The sequence below is a fragment of the Rhinoderma darwinii genome, chromosome 1 (assembly GCF_050947455.1).
Source record: "Rhinoderma darwinii isolate aRhiDar2 chromosome 1, aRhiDar2.hap1, whole genome shotgun sequence".
NCBI lineage: Eukaryota > Metazoa > Chordata > Amphibia > Anura > Rhinodermatidae > Rhinoderma > Rhinoderma darwinii.
In genome coordinates, this window is record NC_134687.1 from 65950396 (window position 1) to 65967533 (window position 17138).

At 39.0% G+C, this 17138-nt stretch overlaps 1 protein-coding gene across 1 annotated transcript in view; it reads left to right on the top strand.

The window, feature by feature from the left end:
• The window catches only part of LIMCH1 (LIM and calponin homology domains 1), a 259769-nt gene that overhangs the window by 184152 nt on the left and 58479 nt on the right, over positions 1–17138 (top strand). Inside the window, exons 10-18 of the mRNA XM_075859422.1 lie at positions 797–1072; positions 1416–1670; positions 2811–3134; positions 3463–3723; positions 3956–4249; positions 4781–5017; positions 6514–6552; positions 13390–13516; positions 14462–14619. Coding sequence (XP_075715537.1) covers positions 797–1072; positions 1416–1670; positions 2811–3134; positions 3463–3723; positions 3956–4249; positions 4781–5017; positions 6514–6552; positions 13390–13516; positions 14462–14619 — 1971 coding nt within the window. The remainder of the gene's footprint in view (positions 1–796; positions 1073–1415; positions 1671–2810; positions 3135–3462; positions 3724–3955; positions 4250–4780; positions 5018–6513; positions 6553–13389; positions 13517–14461; positions 14620–17138) is intronic.

Below are 17138 nucleotides of genomic sequence, written 5' to 3' on the forward strand. Positions count from 1 at the left end.
ATGTACCCCCTTGGAATGCTTGTGCAGCTTCTGAGCATTTCCGATAAAACCATATTTTTTATTTATTTAAAACTACTGTACATGTTGAGCTTCAGTTTAAAATAATGGAGGATCAAAGATTTTTATAATGCACAGTATACTGTATGAACCACATAACACACTTTTAGGTTTACCCCCTGCTAAATTAAATTGGTTACAAGTTAAAAACTTGCTGAAGCCAAGCGTGAGATTAACATGCGTTTGTGGTTTATGCTGCTTCATTCTTTGTTTTACAGGAATAGCTTTATTATTAATCTTATTACATTAATGATTTGTGTTTATGTGGGCATGGCATGGGATGAAGTGCTGTGAATCGTTTTTACCCATGCTTTGTATACTGACTTGTATCATTTTGTATTCTCACTTATTACTAAGTTGCTCTGAATTAGTTATGAATATGTCAAAAATTAAAGAATATGCTCCTGGGGTCGAATATAACGATATACCATATATGATTTGAACAATCGCATTCAAACTCAATATGATTTTATGGAACCCTGTGCCTCATAATTCTTACAGTAAATATTCATTATCTGGAGAAGCTTTGACTTAAATATATATGTTCTTTCATGTCTAAATATGGAGACCGGAAGAGTTGTATTTTTCTGGATATTTCCCTGTTACTAATTGTCTGCTTGTTTGGTAACAAGATTGGAGTGCTTCACATCTAACCATAATGTTCTGCACGTGGGACCTGCATTTTTCAGTTATATTATTCCATTGGACTAGCCGTTTAATGTCATTTTAATTGTCTTAGTCCAAAGCAATCTCTTGAAGACCTTGAACCAGAAATGGTGCTTCAGAAAGAGAACAGTAACCCATCTAATGTCGATTCTGAGGAGGAAGAAGAGTGCAGGGTTCCAGATATTGAACGAGATGACCTGGCCACACGGAGAGCAAGGATGAACCAACCTAAAGTTTCAACACCTTTTAGCCAATATATACATGGCTCCTATATCAATAAATCAAAACCTGCTCAGGATGATTCATTGACTTCCACCACTGCTTCCCCTAAACATACTGTGGATAAAAGGTGAGCAAAAAGTTCTGTAGTTTGTGTACAAATATACCGATCTCCGTATATTAGTGAGCTATGGAATGCACACATACCAAAAAAATCCAATGAGTCTTCGTTTTTTGGAATAGTTCAAAGGACAGTGTTAGGATGCATGTGTGTTTCAGAGCAGCAGAATTTGGCCTTCACAGGAGATCATAGAAGAACGTTCCAAATGTTATTTTGTGTCTTCAAAAATAAAATACGGCTGATAGAGTTGGCATTGTCTTCTGCTTTAAGCAATGTGCATGGTCATAACATAATTAGAACGAAAATGCAACCCCTGACTTAATAATAATAATCTGAATTTTAATGTGCGCAGCAAACATGAAAGTCAAGACCAAACAATAGAAACGGACGCTTTCAGTCTTACGGGCAATATAGCTCATAGACCTGTAGATGTCGAATCAGATCATGAAGAGGAGAAGATTCCGGATATACAGCGAGATGATTTAGCCAAGCGCAAAACTCAGGGAGCTGCCTCATATCAGAAGGAGCCTAAAGTTTTTGGAACAGCCTCGATATCCAAAGCTGACCTAGAAACATGGCAGAGACTTAAGCTTTCATCTGAGGATAGGTGTGTTTCTTCTTGGTTGCGTATTAATCGTTTTTTTACAGTTGCTTTATTAAAAGTGAACCCAATTAGATTTTACAGTGCTGCTGCCTTAAGAGCAGTCTTCTTACACTTGTAATAAGCAGACATAACAGTTGATACACTAAAAAAAATTGTCACTTAACATAAGATATAGTATTTTCCTGTGAGGCTCTTTAGGCAAATTGCTCAGTGGGCTGCACAGAAAACACCCCAATTTGAGGTTACCAATATTCCAAGAAAGACAACACAATGATTTAGGTAATTGTGGTGGTTTTCTGAACTGTACATGATCTAGGTATAAAATCGATATATTACATACAATTTCTAGGGGCTTGTAGGACTTTTTCTGTATGTTCTATTTGGGGTAGTCCCATTTCTGACATGTATGGCATATCCACAGCATATTTCATAAATGTCTGATAGCTGAGTGCGTTTTGCTACGCTGTTTCCAGACCTCCCAGGAACAGTGTAGCACAGCGAGCTCGGCTGGTCATACTCTTGGCAACCTCATAACTTATTGGCCGGAGCCCAGCGACCGCCACAGAAGGCAGTACACTGGTCAGGGGGCATCATTCTAGAGATGGGACCCGCATCTATCGGACATTTTTGGCATATTCTGTGTCATAAATGTCCGAGATGGGAATACCTCTTTTACTGCCCAGTTTGGGAACACTTGATATTCTGGAGTGAGTATCACTGCAGTTACGCAAGTTCCCAGACACTTTTCACAATACAAAGTACTTTTTTCATGTGTACCCTGAAGAAGGTCTTCCAGGTGCACAAGTATGACTAATTTACTACATTTCACCACTTTTCTTAGAAAAATGACAGACATGGCGTTCAGTAGTGGTTATATTCCCAACACACTTACTGCTCTTCTTTCTTAGACTAGCATACCACTTAGCCAGTACGTCAGTCTTTATAAATGACCCCTATTGTGTTTTCAGCACATGTGGGAATGCATTCGGTGAGATGTTCATATGGGGTGTTAGAACCTCGAGCATAGCCGTGCTTGATCAGTTATTACAGATTGTGTTTTTTCATAATTAACCAAGTTTAACAGAGCTAAGAGATGAGTTTTTTCACATTCATTTGTTGTTTCTTCCTTTCATGAAACCAAAGTGAAAATACTACTGCAGTTCATATCCAGGAGAACCATAGTCCCAATATCGATTTGGCCAGAGCAGCAAATGATGACTTTGGCAGACGCAAGTTATCATTGCAAGAGAAGCGGGCCAGAAATAAACAAAAGTTTGTGCGCTTTGGTCCAGTAACAGAAATTGATCAACAAAAGTGGGATAGACTGTGTATTGCTAAGCCTGGCGCTCGCGAAGCAAGTGCTGGGGACGAAAAAGTCTCCGAAATAACATGCACCAAAGCAGTTTTTTCAGACACTTCAAAAGTTGAATTTTTGGAAACAACTCCACTCTTGCAATCCAGTCCAAGGTACATTGCAAAGAGTCAACTAGATACTCGTTTTGAGTTGCATTTACTCTTCTGTATTATCTGTATGTGACCATGGTTTATCCATGAACTTTTTGACATCATAAATTAAATACACCTGTTTTAATTTTATTGAGATTCATATTACTTTTATTCTACGATGTTATATAGCCATAAACAAGTCTTATTCTATATACCAAAATGGATTGTTTTTCAGGATATTTATGAAAAGAATATTGCTTACAATCGTATAGAAATGTGAAGAATGTTTCTCATGTTTGATCCAGTTACAGTTTTGTAATTCACCATTGCTTGAATGTTGTCATGTAAGTAGGGCTGCCAAACCTGAAGTTTGTAGATTACCAGATGTCTCTGCACCTCCTGAAAATGAAGCTGGTGGACCGTTCCTACATACCAAACGGGATGACATGTTGGCACGCAGAATGGGAACTTTTCAGAAGTGTGCCAGACTCGATAATCCTTCAACTGCCTCTGATGACTCACACGGACGTGTAGATCATGGAAAATCAACAGAACAAATGATGGAAGTGAATGGACATAGCCAGCCATTGCCGGATGACATCCAGCTCGTGTGAGCTTCCTGTGTGCTGTGTACTGAACTGAATAATCTGTGGTGTTGTCCAAGCAATAACTCACCAATGCATGCATTTGCTGTGACTATAATTTTTTTTAGATGATTACATTTTTAATACTAATATAATTAGTGACTTCTGGGTTTCATTTGTTGATAACCACCCCTAAAGACAAAGCATGTTGTGTACGTGAGATTTCGCGTTTCAACGTCCTGTCACCTGTTCCTACAGGAGTAAGGTGCCAACTTGCGATTTTGGGAAAGCAAACCTTGCAGATTCTTGTTCCAACCCTGATGTAGAACATCCTGCTATTGTAGAAGATGCATGTAAAGTAGATAGCAACTTGCAGAAGGACAGAAGTACTCCAGACCCGGAAAAAGATGATATGATGGTCCGAAGAATCTCAGTCAGCCAGAAGCCACCTACTGTAACATTAAGTCACTTTCTTCCAATTCCATTTTCTTCCCAACAAAAGGCAGAGGAAAAAAAACACATCTTTCCGCAAAAGGAAAAGAAACCACAGAGGTCAGAAATGATTTTTGTCGAGAGGGCAGTAGCCTCTTTGATCTAATAAGATTATGGTACATGTGGAGTGGTCCAAGTGTTGGTTCACTGTTCTAGAAAATGAGCCATTTTGGGTTTTAATTGAAATATTTTATGCCAAATTGACCAATTATGTAGCAAATTGGTCTCGATTTTAGAGGCCACCAGTGTTCAGTATCTTCTAGTAAAGGGATTTATGGTTAAATGTACTTTACAAAGGTGATCTATATATAATGTAGGCCCATTAGTCACCAAATTAATGAGCTTTTTTCAGTCCGTAGTAATAAGGTATTTGCTGTATAGGCTGAGAACAAACATCCATGTAACATAAATAGTGTTTGAACAAAGTCACTTTGGCTTATATGTTTTTGTGTACCTCATGCTAATAAAGGTGTCCGTCGTGTATCTTGTGTAATAGCCAGTAATATTTAGGCAGTTTTTCTTATAAATCCGTTTGTAAGGCTTTAACATGAATTCCATAATATATAACGATGTGTGAAATTACTTCCATAGCTCCCTTCAAGCAATGACTATTTTGCCACATCGTACTATCCAACCCCCTACCACCTCCAGTTCTGACAATCCATCACAACAGATCGAGCAGGGCAAAGCAGAAGACTCATTTGAATTAAGCAATGATGATTTGACAAGCAAACCAACGTGCAGCCCTATTCCGAACAATTCCATATGTGCAGAGCTCATGTCCCAGCCACAAGAAAATCTTGAAAGGCCTGACCTTGAGTTATTGAGGTCAGAGAACTTGTCATCATTCACTTTTCTGGCTTTTTTTTCTCTTTAACTGAGAATTGTAATACATTACTTATACGTACGTACGTACGTACGTATGTGGATGTGTGCATAAAATGAAGTAAAAATGTAGTAGAGCTAGCTTTGTTAGGTGCACTAGGGCTGCGTTTGTTATTTGGCAAAACTCAAAGTTGGCAAGAAAACTGCAGCCCCGCAAGAGTCTACGGACATTTATGGCATGTCTATTGGATACACCATAAAGTCTTAAATGGCAGGTATCCGAAGAACAATGCCTGGATCTGGCTAGTTTGGCTGGACTTCAGCTGTTTCTATGTCTACCATAAGCTAGCTATTTTGTGGTGAATAAACCAACATCTCTCCATCTTTGAAGTCCTGGTGCTGTTACTTGTTCTCTGGTTTTGCCGTTACGTTTACATATATATATATATATATATATATATATATATATATCAAAGAAAAGAGTCTGGAAGCAGCACTCAGCAAAAAAAATGTGAATTCATTCTGTTGGGTGAATAAATTCACATTTTTTTCGCTGAGTGCTGCTTCCAGACTCTTTGCTTTGATACATGTATGAGGAGCACGTGACTCCTTGATTTTTGAAGCTAGCACCAACCGTTTCTTGGTTATTGAAACAGGGCTGCTCCTATCCCTTGTTCTATTGTATGTATAATGTTTAATGTTGGAAAATAGTTTGCATAAATACAGTTGCCATTTAATTTCATGTTGTAAATACTTTTTACTTTGATTTATTAGTTAGCTGTATTAGCTTAGGGTCTTAGGTATGTAAATCACTCAGTAGCCCATTGGTAGTGGTAAAATAAGTACCATGTGTACTATAAGGGTTGCTATTGGGTCGGCAGATACGCAGTTTTGCACATCTAGATCTACTTCCTTCTTCATGGGCAGCGTGAAAACGTACACGGTTTACTTCTAGACCAGCACTGATGCTACCAAAAAGTGACGAACCAGCCCGACAGTCATGTCATCCTTTTTTCCTAGCAAGTGCTCATGGAATGGTGGGTTTTGTGATATGAGACAACATAAGGAAGGTCTGCATCTCCACTAAATACAAAGTGTGAACGTAAATTTGTAGTTTGGTATGAAGCGCAATATGTTCACAGTAAATTTTGTATATACAAAAGCAGTATAAAGGTAATTATGAGGCACAAAATACTATTTAGTCACATGGAAGAATACCAATTTTTGACACGGTATACCATTTTATTACACAGAGTAATGTACTTTAGCAGATAATATGATCCTGGCAAACCCAAATTATTGGCTGTTCTAAACTTTCATTTTGTGACCCGTCATTTACACAATTTTTTTTATTTGCTTAAAGCATTTGTAGGTACAAAATTTACAAATCTTTGTAGAATTAGACCTCTATGTGGAGAGTCGTGTATTCATCATTGTCAGGATGCTTCTGTTCATACTTCTCCATACAAGTGTATCTAATTGTATATTTGGTCTTGTAGATTCAGCAGCCCACAGTCTGCTCTATCAGATGATGCCGAGTAAGTTATCTTCTGTGCTTGAAGAGTTTAACCACCTAGTGCATGTCTTACCCTTAAAATAATAATCACTATGCAGCCTGTATGCATCTTGTTTTACATACCCCGCAGTACTAAGCAGTATTAATAACCAGTAACATCACCAATAAGAAACATTCAGCATGAAACTAATGTATTCAATTGTCATTTGAGAGTGCTGATACCTTAATGTATTGACTGTGCACGATTCTTGTCTTGGGTACCCCGGCTTCATATGCAAGATATATGAAGCAAGATCCTATTTTTATATCCTGTTAGGATTCTTTCACACCGGGCAATAGTGTGACCGTTCTTTACTTCACTGCTGCTGATCAAATACAATTTGTTTTTTTATGTGGGACTGTGCATTTCTAAGAAATATTCCTAGAACTGTTCTCTATTGCATTATTATTTTGCCATTATATGGTTATATCATTTTCAGCCTTATTTTCCTCCGCTTGTTTAGTTTTTTCAAAAAGTGGTAGGTGCCCCCCCCCAAACAATGTATGACCCAGGGGCCTCGTCATAACTTGATCTGGCCCTACATGCAGAGCTTTATTTGATTCTTTCCTACTATTTTCCTACTAGTTTTTTCTATTCATCAGCCCATGAAATAGTATTAGGTCAACCCACAATAAATAAGAATTCCCAAACCAGCAAATGATTGCTCTTTGTGAATATGACCTTAAAGGCGTTGTCTCATGACCGACATATGTGGTATATTCATAGGATTTGTCAGAAATGTTTGATAGATGTGGGTCCCACACACACCTATCTCCTGAACTGGGGTCCACTGTCCCCGTCCCAACAGATGAAGTAGCCGCTAACTGTTGCCTCCAGGTGGAGAATCAGTGCAGAATAGGATGGGATTCTGGAAACCGCGTACCACAGTGAGCAGAACCTCACCAGGCGGTACTGGGTCAGGGAACTCCTGTATGGGAGATATATGCGGGTTCTAGAGGGAGGACCCGCACCTATCGGACGTTTGTGGCATATCCTGTGGATATGCCATAAATGTCTGTCATGCGACAACCCCTTTAATGTATATCTGTCCGTATAATATGCTGCTCTAGTTAATGGCAGTATATTATCCACCCAGGTCCAATATTTTTTTGTGTACTTCTAGTCTGATAATCCTTTACAACAAATCTGCTAGACTCATGCTTTTTTTTTGTTGAAGAGTCCGAGGAGAGTTCCTGATTTAAAAATATCCTTTTGTTCTGTATCAACAGCTCCTATGCAATCTTGTGTGTCTCCATGGTTACAGACTGCAAACAATCCCTGTGTAGTCTGAACCTGCAGTTCTGTGTTTCTCCCTTCCTTTTGCCTTTTTTTGTTGCTAACCTACAGACAGTAGGAGGGGTGGCAGAGGGAGTGGCGTAACATATGGCTGCAGCAACAGCCCTGGGTTTCTTCCTAGGTCCCCATTTCTGAGTGCAGAGGGATTCCCTGGTCTTCGATTGCGTTACGGAGTTTCCAGTGACGCGATCGAAGAGGGGAGTACCCTTTCATTATGCCACAGTCACGGACCGTGGCGATCAAAGAGTTAAACAGCTGGGGTCGGAATGTTTTCTGATCCCAGCTGTGTTCAGGAGGCTTCTCTAACATCAGGAGCTGTAAGTTACAGCTCCTTTTTAGAGGACGATCACTCACAGGAGCGTTCATCAGCCTCTTCTACAGCGACGCCAAAAGACGTCACTGTAGACAAAGCACCGTTTGTGTTGAAGCACAGTGTTTGTTTTCTAGTCTATATTCATAGGTATACATCGGAGCTTTAGATACAAAAATGTAGCATATCTTATCAAGAGTTTTTCAAAGAAACTTGAGTTTATCTTGCACGTTTTTATTTTTACTTGACCAGAAATTAGAATATGTTTGCAACCTGTATTAAATGAGTTTCTATATTATTCTTCCCCGCTAAAACTTTGTTTTTGAATTCCTACCGTATGATACTGGAGTCTAGTATATCCCTTTCTGTTCTTCCATTTTAGATTATATGCTTCATGGTAGTACAAGAAAGTATTTTATGTTACAGCTCAGAAAAGTAACTTGAAGCTACTTCTCCCCAATGCAAATTCTGTAACAGGGCTCCCATCTACTGGTGTCATCTTAAGTGGTAAAGAGGTCTTTAGGCCTCCTCAGACACCTGTGCGCTGCACCACAGATAGCTTTCCCTGGTTACAGCTCTGCATGTTCTGCTTGTGTTTTGGGTGTGTACACATGCAAGAGAGTACATACTATAAAACATGACCATGCAGCTACTATTGGACCATGGGAGAGAGGCCAAGACCAGGTTTTACAGATTTCCCCTCTCCAGAAGAACTGTATTGTAAGGGGCGAGGAATTGTCCAAAGGTTCATGGTCCTTTGATCCTAGGTTGCTAAACTAGGTACCATTATTTTATCTTTGATGTGGGACACCCCTCTCTTCTTTGTATGCCACAGTCTCCACAATGGTACTGCATGTTGTTTAACCCCTTAATGATGGCCAATACGCCTTTTTACGGTGGTCATTATGGGTATTTATGCCACAGCACCGCCTGTTCACGCCACTGTCCTAGGCCCCGGCATGGGATACCTTGAGTGGGCTTCTGCTTTAACGACCAATGCTTTCCATGGCAGTCGGGGCCTAACAGAGGCTCAGGTCTACTAGCAGTGTATTCCTGTTAGGCATAATACTTCAACACATTAAAAGCGATCAAACGATCGCATAGTGGGACTGAACAAATATGTAAAATTTGGACCAATAAAGCTTATAATAAACAAAAATGAAAAATCCCCCCCCAAAAAACAAAAAAAAGTACAAAATGCTTTATTATGAAAAACAAACAAACAAACAAACAAACAAACAAACCATAATTGGTATTTCCGCACCTGTAACGACCCGAACTATAAAACTATCACATTATTTTAACCTGCATAGAGAATGCTATAAAAAGCAATGCCAGAATTGTTGTTTTCTGTTTATCCCACCTTCCAAAAAACGCAATAAAGAGCGATACAAAACATTGTATGTACCCCAAAATGGTACTAATAAAACTGCAAGTTATTGCCCAAATTAATCCCTCATATAGCCAGCGTAGCTATATGGCTTTTAGTATATGGTAATACAAAAGCAAATACTTTTCTTTAAAAAGTGTTTTTAATGTGCAAAATAGTAGAAAAAAATAGCTACAGTATATAAATTTGGGGTCGTCGTAATTGTAGCACCCTGCAGAATAAAGTTATTAGTTATTTATACCACCTGGTAAACCTTGTCGGTTATGGAAGCGCAAACAGAAAAAAATTGCTTGCTCATTAAGCCCCCAAATAGGCTCATCACTAAAGGGTTAATATCGATATAATCATATAAAGTCAACGTTTAAGTGCACAAGCTGGGACTCTAGTGCTTGAAGGAATATTGGTGCTAATAAATCCTGCCATTGATGTGAACTGTTTGATGTCCAGGAAATATTAGATGGTGTGTAATTTAGTATAAAGGGGATGAAGCGGTCCACTGGTATACATGGCAATCTGCTTTTGTTGCTTGATGAGCTTCAAAGGAGATTATAAAAGTGGCCAATTTGTGGGTGTGTGGTATCCCGAGCCTCAACCTCAAGCCATAGAGCCTGGGCTTCAAATAGGTTGTGTCGCAAAGAGTTCTGCACTCTGTCATTGTGGATAACAGATGAGGGTAGTTAGACTTGGTCGCAATGTCAGGTCTGTGTCCATGATATGGTTAACAAGCTGGTAAGTGAAAGATCAAATATATCTTCTAATACATGCCATATAATAATTTATCCATCATAAGTTGCTAATGCTTTAGTAATGAGACAAACCGGTAAAAGGAAAAGTGGGTATTAACCCTTCTTCTCGCACCCAGTAAAAGCTGCTGCTGGTACCAGTCTAGGAAGAAGATCAGGGGATTTACATCCATCCTGTAGTCAATAATTGGGGAGTGAAGCTGTTAACCAGGAAGAATTAAAAAATATATTTTTTTTATTTATTTTTCCATATGGATATAAAATACTTTGGTAAAAGAGGGACATTTGTGGTTCAATGTGCACAAGATCAACCTTTTCAAGTAAAATGTCTTAATTTTTTTAAATGGCTAAATATATAGGAACACTAAATAACACCATAATAGCATATCAGCACCAAATAGCAATAAATCATAAAATAATACCTAGTGTTTAGTTAGTTTAAGCGAGAGGTGGGCAGAAATTTGTGGTAAGTAAGCTACTTTTTGTCAAGTAACCAACCAACCAACCAACCACCTTTAGATTGGGCCTATGGCTAGGTAGTAGGGAAGAAAAAAGCAGTAAATAAATGTGAAACCATCCTCATGCTCCCAGTGAATGTTTGTTATTTTTCCATTGCCTTTACGTTGACCTCAATGTCCTTAGAGTAAATCACTAGGGTCCTGTGTGTGGCAACCTCAGAGGCTCAACCCGCCACCCCTTATACCGCTTGCTGATGGTGGTGCTGCCCCGCCATACCAATCTCAACCGACTGGCATCTCAACGACATTGCCTGAAGCTGTATCAATCTAGTGGTTAGTGCTCACTAAAATAGTACAAAATGCTATAGGATCACCAACACCCCCCCCCCCACCATCTTTAGTCCTTGCAGTAACTTTCATAAATAAAGCACTGAAGGTGTCAGGTTGTCTAGAAAAAGTTTAAAGATTAGTAGTAGCACATGATTCCAGGAAAGTATAAAGCACAGGAACAGGGTACACAGGTGGAGGTATCTATCACAATTGGGGGTAATCTCTAACATACAGGATGCTATATAAGTCAGTCTAGTGGTGTCCATAATAAGTAAGTGATCTTTTTATTGTTGATAAAGCCAGGTGCGAAACGCGCGTTTGGGGTGCTGGACAGTGTGCAGGCAGTCATTATGGCATATGGTGGGTGAAACTTTTGTCTCTATGTGGTCTTGTGACATAAATATTGAGGTGCCTTGGTCTTATTATTGTGATCTGTTTGAGGTGTCATAATGTTATATATGACTGGCAACATATGATATCCATTTACTTGTATATGTTTGATATTACCACCATTTACGCAAAACACACTGTCCTGTTTTCTGTGCATTTTTGTGTACAATGTGTTTTTATGGGTTAAATTCTTTTAAATTTCTTTTGTGTCTTAATAAAGCATTTGTCATTTTTTGCTGCATTGATTACTTGTATGCATTATATATATCCTTTAGGGAAATATTCTCGGTTTTCTGTATATCGGTGGGTCCCTTGTGCTGAGATGCTGATTTAGTGGATAGACCCGTTTACATTTTTGTATTTTTTTTTGCGGTTTATTAATCTTTTTATTGTTCTTTGGCCGGCACACCGTTGTGTATACGCAGGTCTTGCTCCCTTTATACATGCTAGCCATAAGTCAATGCTCTCTGGTTGTGCCCAATTCTATATTGTACAGTATGTCCTCTGGCCCCTAGCTTTCATGATTTTATAGACATTTATGTAGGTGCTGGCATGCGTATTGTGCTTTTATATATATATTCGCCCAAATATGTGATATTTCTCAGAATGAACTCATACCCCGTGCCCAACACAATGTATACTACAATGGCAGAATCTTTCATTCACACTTGCCAGCATAAACACGTATGACAGCTTCATGCAATGTGAAGTTCTAGTGTATTTGTGCAGGTGTGTGCCGCTGCCACGTGGCGGGAACACTCCACCTCATGACGAAAGACAGGTTTTTAGTGGGTTTATCCTTAAAGGGGTATTTTCGTTTTAGCAAATAAATGTTATTTCTTTGTAAAACGAAAAGATATACCATTTTCCAATATACTTTCTGTATCCATTCATGGTTTTCAATGTATCCCTGCTTGCTGTCACTCATTAGGAACCTTTATTCTTTACCAGGACAGAGTTCTATCCACTGCAAGTAAAGTGATGATACACAAGTCCAGGACTGATTATAGGTACGGTACAGATATCCGAGCGGTCTCTTATTACAAGCCGTGTGCCTGTATCATCATCATCACCACATGACCAGGACAGATTTTTAAACAATGCTTGTTACTATTGAATGACTGCAAGCAGAGCTCTTGACAGCTGCAAGGAATTGATACAGAAAGTATATTGGAAAATGTTATTTTTTTATTATGTAAAAAATAACATTTATTTGCTCAATCCTTTGTCTGTAGTTATTTCTTCAGCGTCATTTTCTTTCTCTACTCGTTTGTATTAGATAAAGCTACTGTATACGTTTCTATTATTATCAGTCTTATTTTTTATTATTTTTATTATTTTATAATTTTATTCAGATTTTACAAGAATAAGTTGTACTAAATGTTCTAGAGGAGGATGTGATTCGATAAGAAAGGAATAGGTTCATGCGGGTGCCTGTAGTAGTTCATTGCTACATACATACATGAGGTATTGAAACAATCACACGCTGGGTGTGTGTTTTTATCTATATGTAGGTATTTATGCTTTTTTTTTTTTTTTTTTTATTTTGCATCGGGCATTAGGCCAACTGCAAAAATGTAATGTTGCTTTATGCCTTGTTTATATGAACGTAGTATTGGGTACTGTCTATATTGGGTCACCTATAACCCTTATTAATCATAATATTTGGTTACAGTGAAGATACTGATCTCTTGCAAATTAATGCTTGCATGTTTTACTTGCGTTGAATTCTATTTCTTCACAAATGTCTCCCCCTACAGGGCTACCATGGAATGCCGAGTTCATAGACTTCTAATCTATGGCTTTATGTTGCTTTGTCATGTAGCACCATCTTGTGGTACATCTACAGAATGCTCGCAAAGGGTTATTAAATGTTTGTATTTGTTTTTGTGTCCTGTGCAGAAGTGTAAGCATGTTGGACATGAGGTATGAAGAAGAGGGAATAATGATGCCGCATAGCAGAGCTCACCAAGAACATCTGCAATTTGTCAACGACCTACTCAAGGAGGAGGATGACACATGGCAGAATGTAGGTAGTTTTGGTCTATCGCTATATATGTCTCTTTCAAGGCTCCCTCACAGCCCACGTATAGCACAAAACTTAAAATCTTTCTTGTTCCTATACATCCCCCGTCCCCCTTATTTTGCATGCTTCCACCTGAAAGCCTGAGTGGGAGAGACCCAAAACAATCCTGTGCAGGATACAGAGGCAGGCTGTTTTATAGCAGATAGAACGTAACCATTCCTGTACTTATAGCTACATGGTGGTTATTCTGACAGGATACACTTAAAGGAACCTGCAAACCGAGAAAAATAATTCTACAAAGGTTTGCGCCTGGCATTGATATTGTGCATTTGGGCAATAAAAAAAGTTTTCAGACATTTATGAATAGGGTTTTATGGGCATAACTTTTTAATATACTTTATAAGATTCTAAGCCACTCCTGTGACACTGGTCTCCTGCGTCCCCTGTCATTCCTTGTTTGGAAGGCTAAGTGATGTCACCTGATTTATTTGTCCATAGTGATATCACAGCGGTGGGCAGTGATTGGCAGTGTCAGTCGAAGGAGACCAGCAGCATGGGAATGGCGTGGGATTTGGTAGGGTGATTATTGGAAAACGTATTTATGTTTATATTTTTGGACCATCTAACCCCATTTAATTGGAAAGCCCCTTTTAAGGATATCTAAACTTTCCATAAATAATTGGAAATGCCAATTTTTTTTAAAGAGGGTAACAAACTGTGCAATATATTGTATATGATTTCACTCCGCTGCCAGTCACAACCTTGCCACTCCTCCGTGCTCATTCACATGTTACGCATAGTGGCGATACACCATGTCATTTATACAGCTCTGTGTTTCTCACGTAAATCGATTTACTAAAATGTGTTTCCATCTAATAAGTTGGTTTGCTTTTTATTTTTTAAATTAGCCACATTTATTTTTCAGTTTTATCTTAAACATTGTTCTAGGATCTTGCTCGATGGAAGACCCGCAGGAGAAGTGCATCACAGGACTTGATCAAGAAAGAAGAAGAAAGGAAAAAGATGGAGAGGCTGCTTAGTGGAGAAAGTGACTCAGCAGAAAGGAGAAAAAGTATAAAAACCTATAAAGAAATAGTGGAGGAAAAGTAAGTTTTCTCTATGGTAATTTATGTGTAGAAAGTTAAGGTACTGTATGTGTCGGATGTCATGTGTCACTGTCAATTTTAAACAGTCCCTTTTAATCAAGCAGATCTCCATTCTGTGACCCCTTCTGATCAGCTGTTACTATTGGGGGACCCACTTGATGGCTGACTATTATATGCAGGGGTGTACATAGCCTTTCTGCTCCCTGAGACGAATAGTGAAATCCACCCTTCCATATCCATATGTTGCAGATTTCCATTGGGAAATGTCGGGAAGCATGACCCCAAAAGCCTCCATGTGTTTGTTGATTTTGAGAGGAATGCCTCTAATACTGAGTGTCTAACATACCGTAGGAGACGTCTCCAATGTTCATAAATTCAAGAGGAATGCCTCTAGCACTTTAGACACTCTAGATAGTCTGCTGAAACACTGGGAAGAATGCCTTCATTTTTCAATATTGACAGTATCCATTATCTTTGATAATTCATAGTAAATGGTGTCTGAATTCTTCCAGGAGGAAAGCCTGCAGTTGCACTCAAACGAACAGACTATTAGTATACCTTTTCTCATATCTAGATGATATAGTGCAGGGGTCTCAAACACGGGGGGCCGCATGCGGCCACGGAGGCGGTCCTCTGCGGACCAGGGGACACAGAGCCGCTAGTATAGGCTCTACTCCGGGACTCTGTGTAATCCCCTGACATCGTTGTCCATATACAGGCAGTGATATCAGGGGCTTCCCCAGAGACGGAGTCCCGGGCCGAGCGCTACAATAGGCTCTGCTCCGGGACTCTGTGGAATCTCCTGACATCACTGTCCATATATGGACAGTGATGTCTGGGGCTTCCCCAGAGCCGGAGTCCTGGGCAGAGCGCTAGTATAGGCTCTGCTCCGGGACTCTGCTGGGGAACTCCGGATCTGGGGTTGCCCCTGACATCACTGTGCATATTTGGACAGTGATGTCAGAAGCAGAGTTGGAGTCCCAGGAAGAGCGCTAGTAGCGCTCAGCACGGAACTCCAGCTCTGGGGTTGTCCCCGACATCTCTGTCAATATATAGGGCAGTGATTGTCAGGAGCAGAGCTGGAATCCCAGGCAGAGTGCTAGAAGCGGCTCTGCTCCGGGACTCCAGCTCTGGGCAAGCCCCTGACATCACTGTCCATATATGGACACTGATGTCAGTGGCTTCCCCAGACTTCCGGAGCAGAGCCTATACTAGTGCTCTGCTCTGGGACAACGGCTCTGGGGTTGCCCCTAACATCACATTCCGGTCCAGGAGGATCCCCTGACAACACTGTCTATGAACCGTGATGTCAGAGGCTCCTGCAGCAGAGGAATCCCCGGCCAAAGCGTCAGCAACGCTCTGGCTGGGGACTCCGCTCCTAGAGGGAGCCCCAATGGAGCTATCTAATTGATTGAGGGGGGGTTTGGCACTATCTCTACAAGGGCTGTGTGTGGCAGTATCTACAGAGGGCACCATGACATTATCTGGGGTAGGGGGTGTGGCAGTATCTACAGAGGGCACTGTGTCAGTATCTACAGAGGGCACTGTGGCACTAAAAAGGGGCTGCCCAATCTTGACATTCATGTGTCTGCCAAATGCTGCCAACTGAGCTGCCGGACTGCATTTAGCGACACTTAAGCTGGAAAACTGGATTGTTAAAATAAGCACGTGGAGTAAAAAAAAACACGCAAATTTCCGTTAAGTTTAAACCTAGCGCTATTATTATAGTAATGTGGTATTATTTTTATTATAGTAATGTAGTATAATTATAGTAATGTAGTGTAATTATAGTAATGTAGTGTAATTATAGTAATGTAGTATTGTTATACTAATGTAGTGTTATTATGTAATGTAGTATTGTTAAAGTAATGTAGTGTTATACTAATGTAGTATTCTAGTAATGTAGTATTCTAGTAATGTAGTATTATATGTAATGTAGTGTTGTTATAGTAATGTAGTGTTATACTAATGTAGTATTATAGTAATGTAGTGTTGTTATACTAATGTAGTATTATAGTAATGTAGTGTTATACTAATGTAGTATTATAGCAATGTAGTGTTGTTATACTAATGTAGTAATGTAGTATTATAGTAATGTAGTGTTATTATGTAATGTATTATTATAGTAATGTAGTGTTGTTAAAGTAATGTAGTATTATTATACTAAAGTAGTGGTATTCTAGTAATGTAGTAGGATTATAGTAATGTAGTATTATTATTATAGTAATGTAGTAGTATTATAGTAATGTAGTAGTATTATAGCTATGTAGTATTATTATTATAGTAATGTAGTAGTATTATAGTAATGTAGTAGTATTATTATAGTAATGTAGTAGTATTATAGCTATGTAGTATTGTTATAGTAATGTAGTAATGTTATAGTAATGTAATATTATAGTAATGTAGTAGTGTTATACTAATGTAGTATTATAGCAATGTATTGTTGTTATACTAATGTAGTAATGTAGTATTGTTATACTAATGTAGTATTATAGTAATGTAGTATTATTATGTAATGT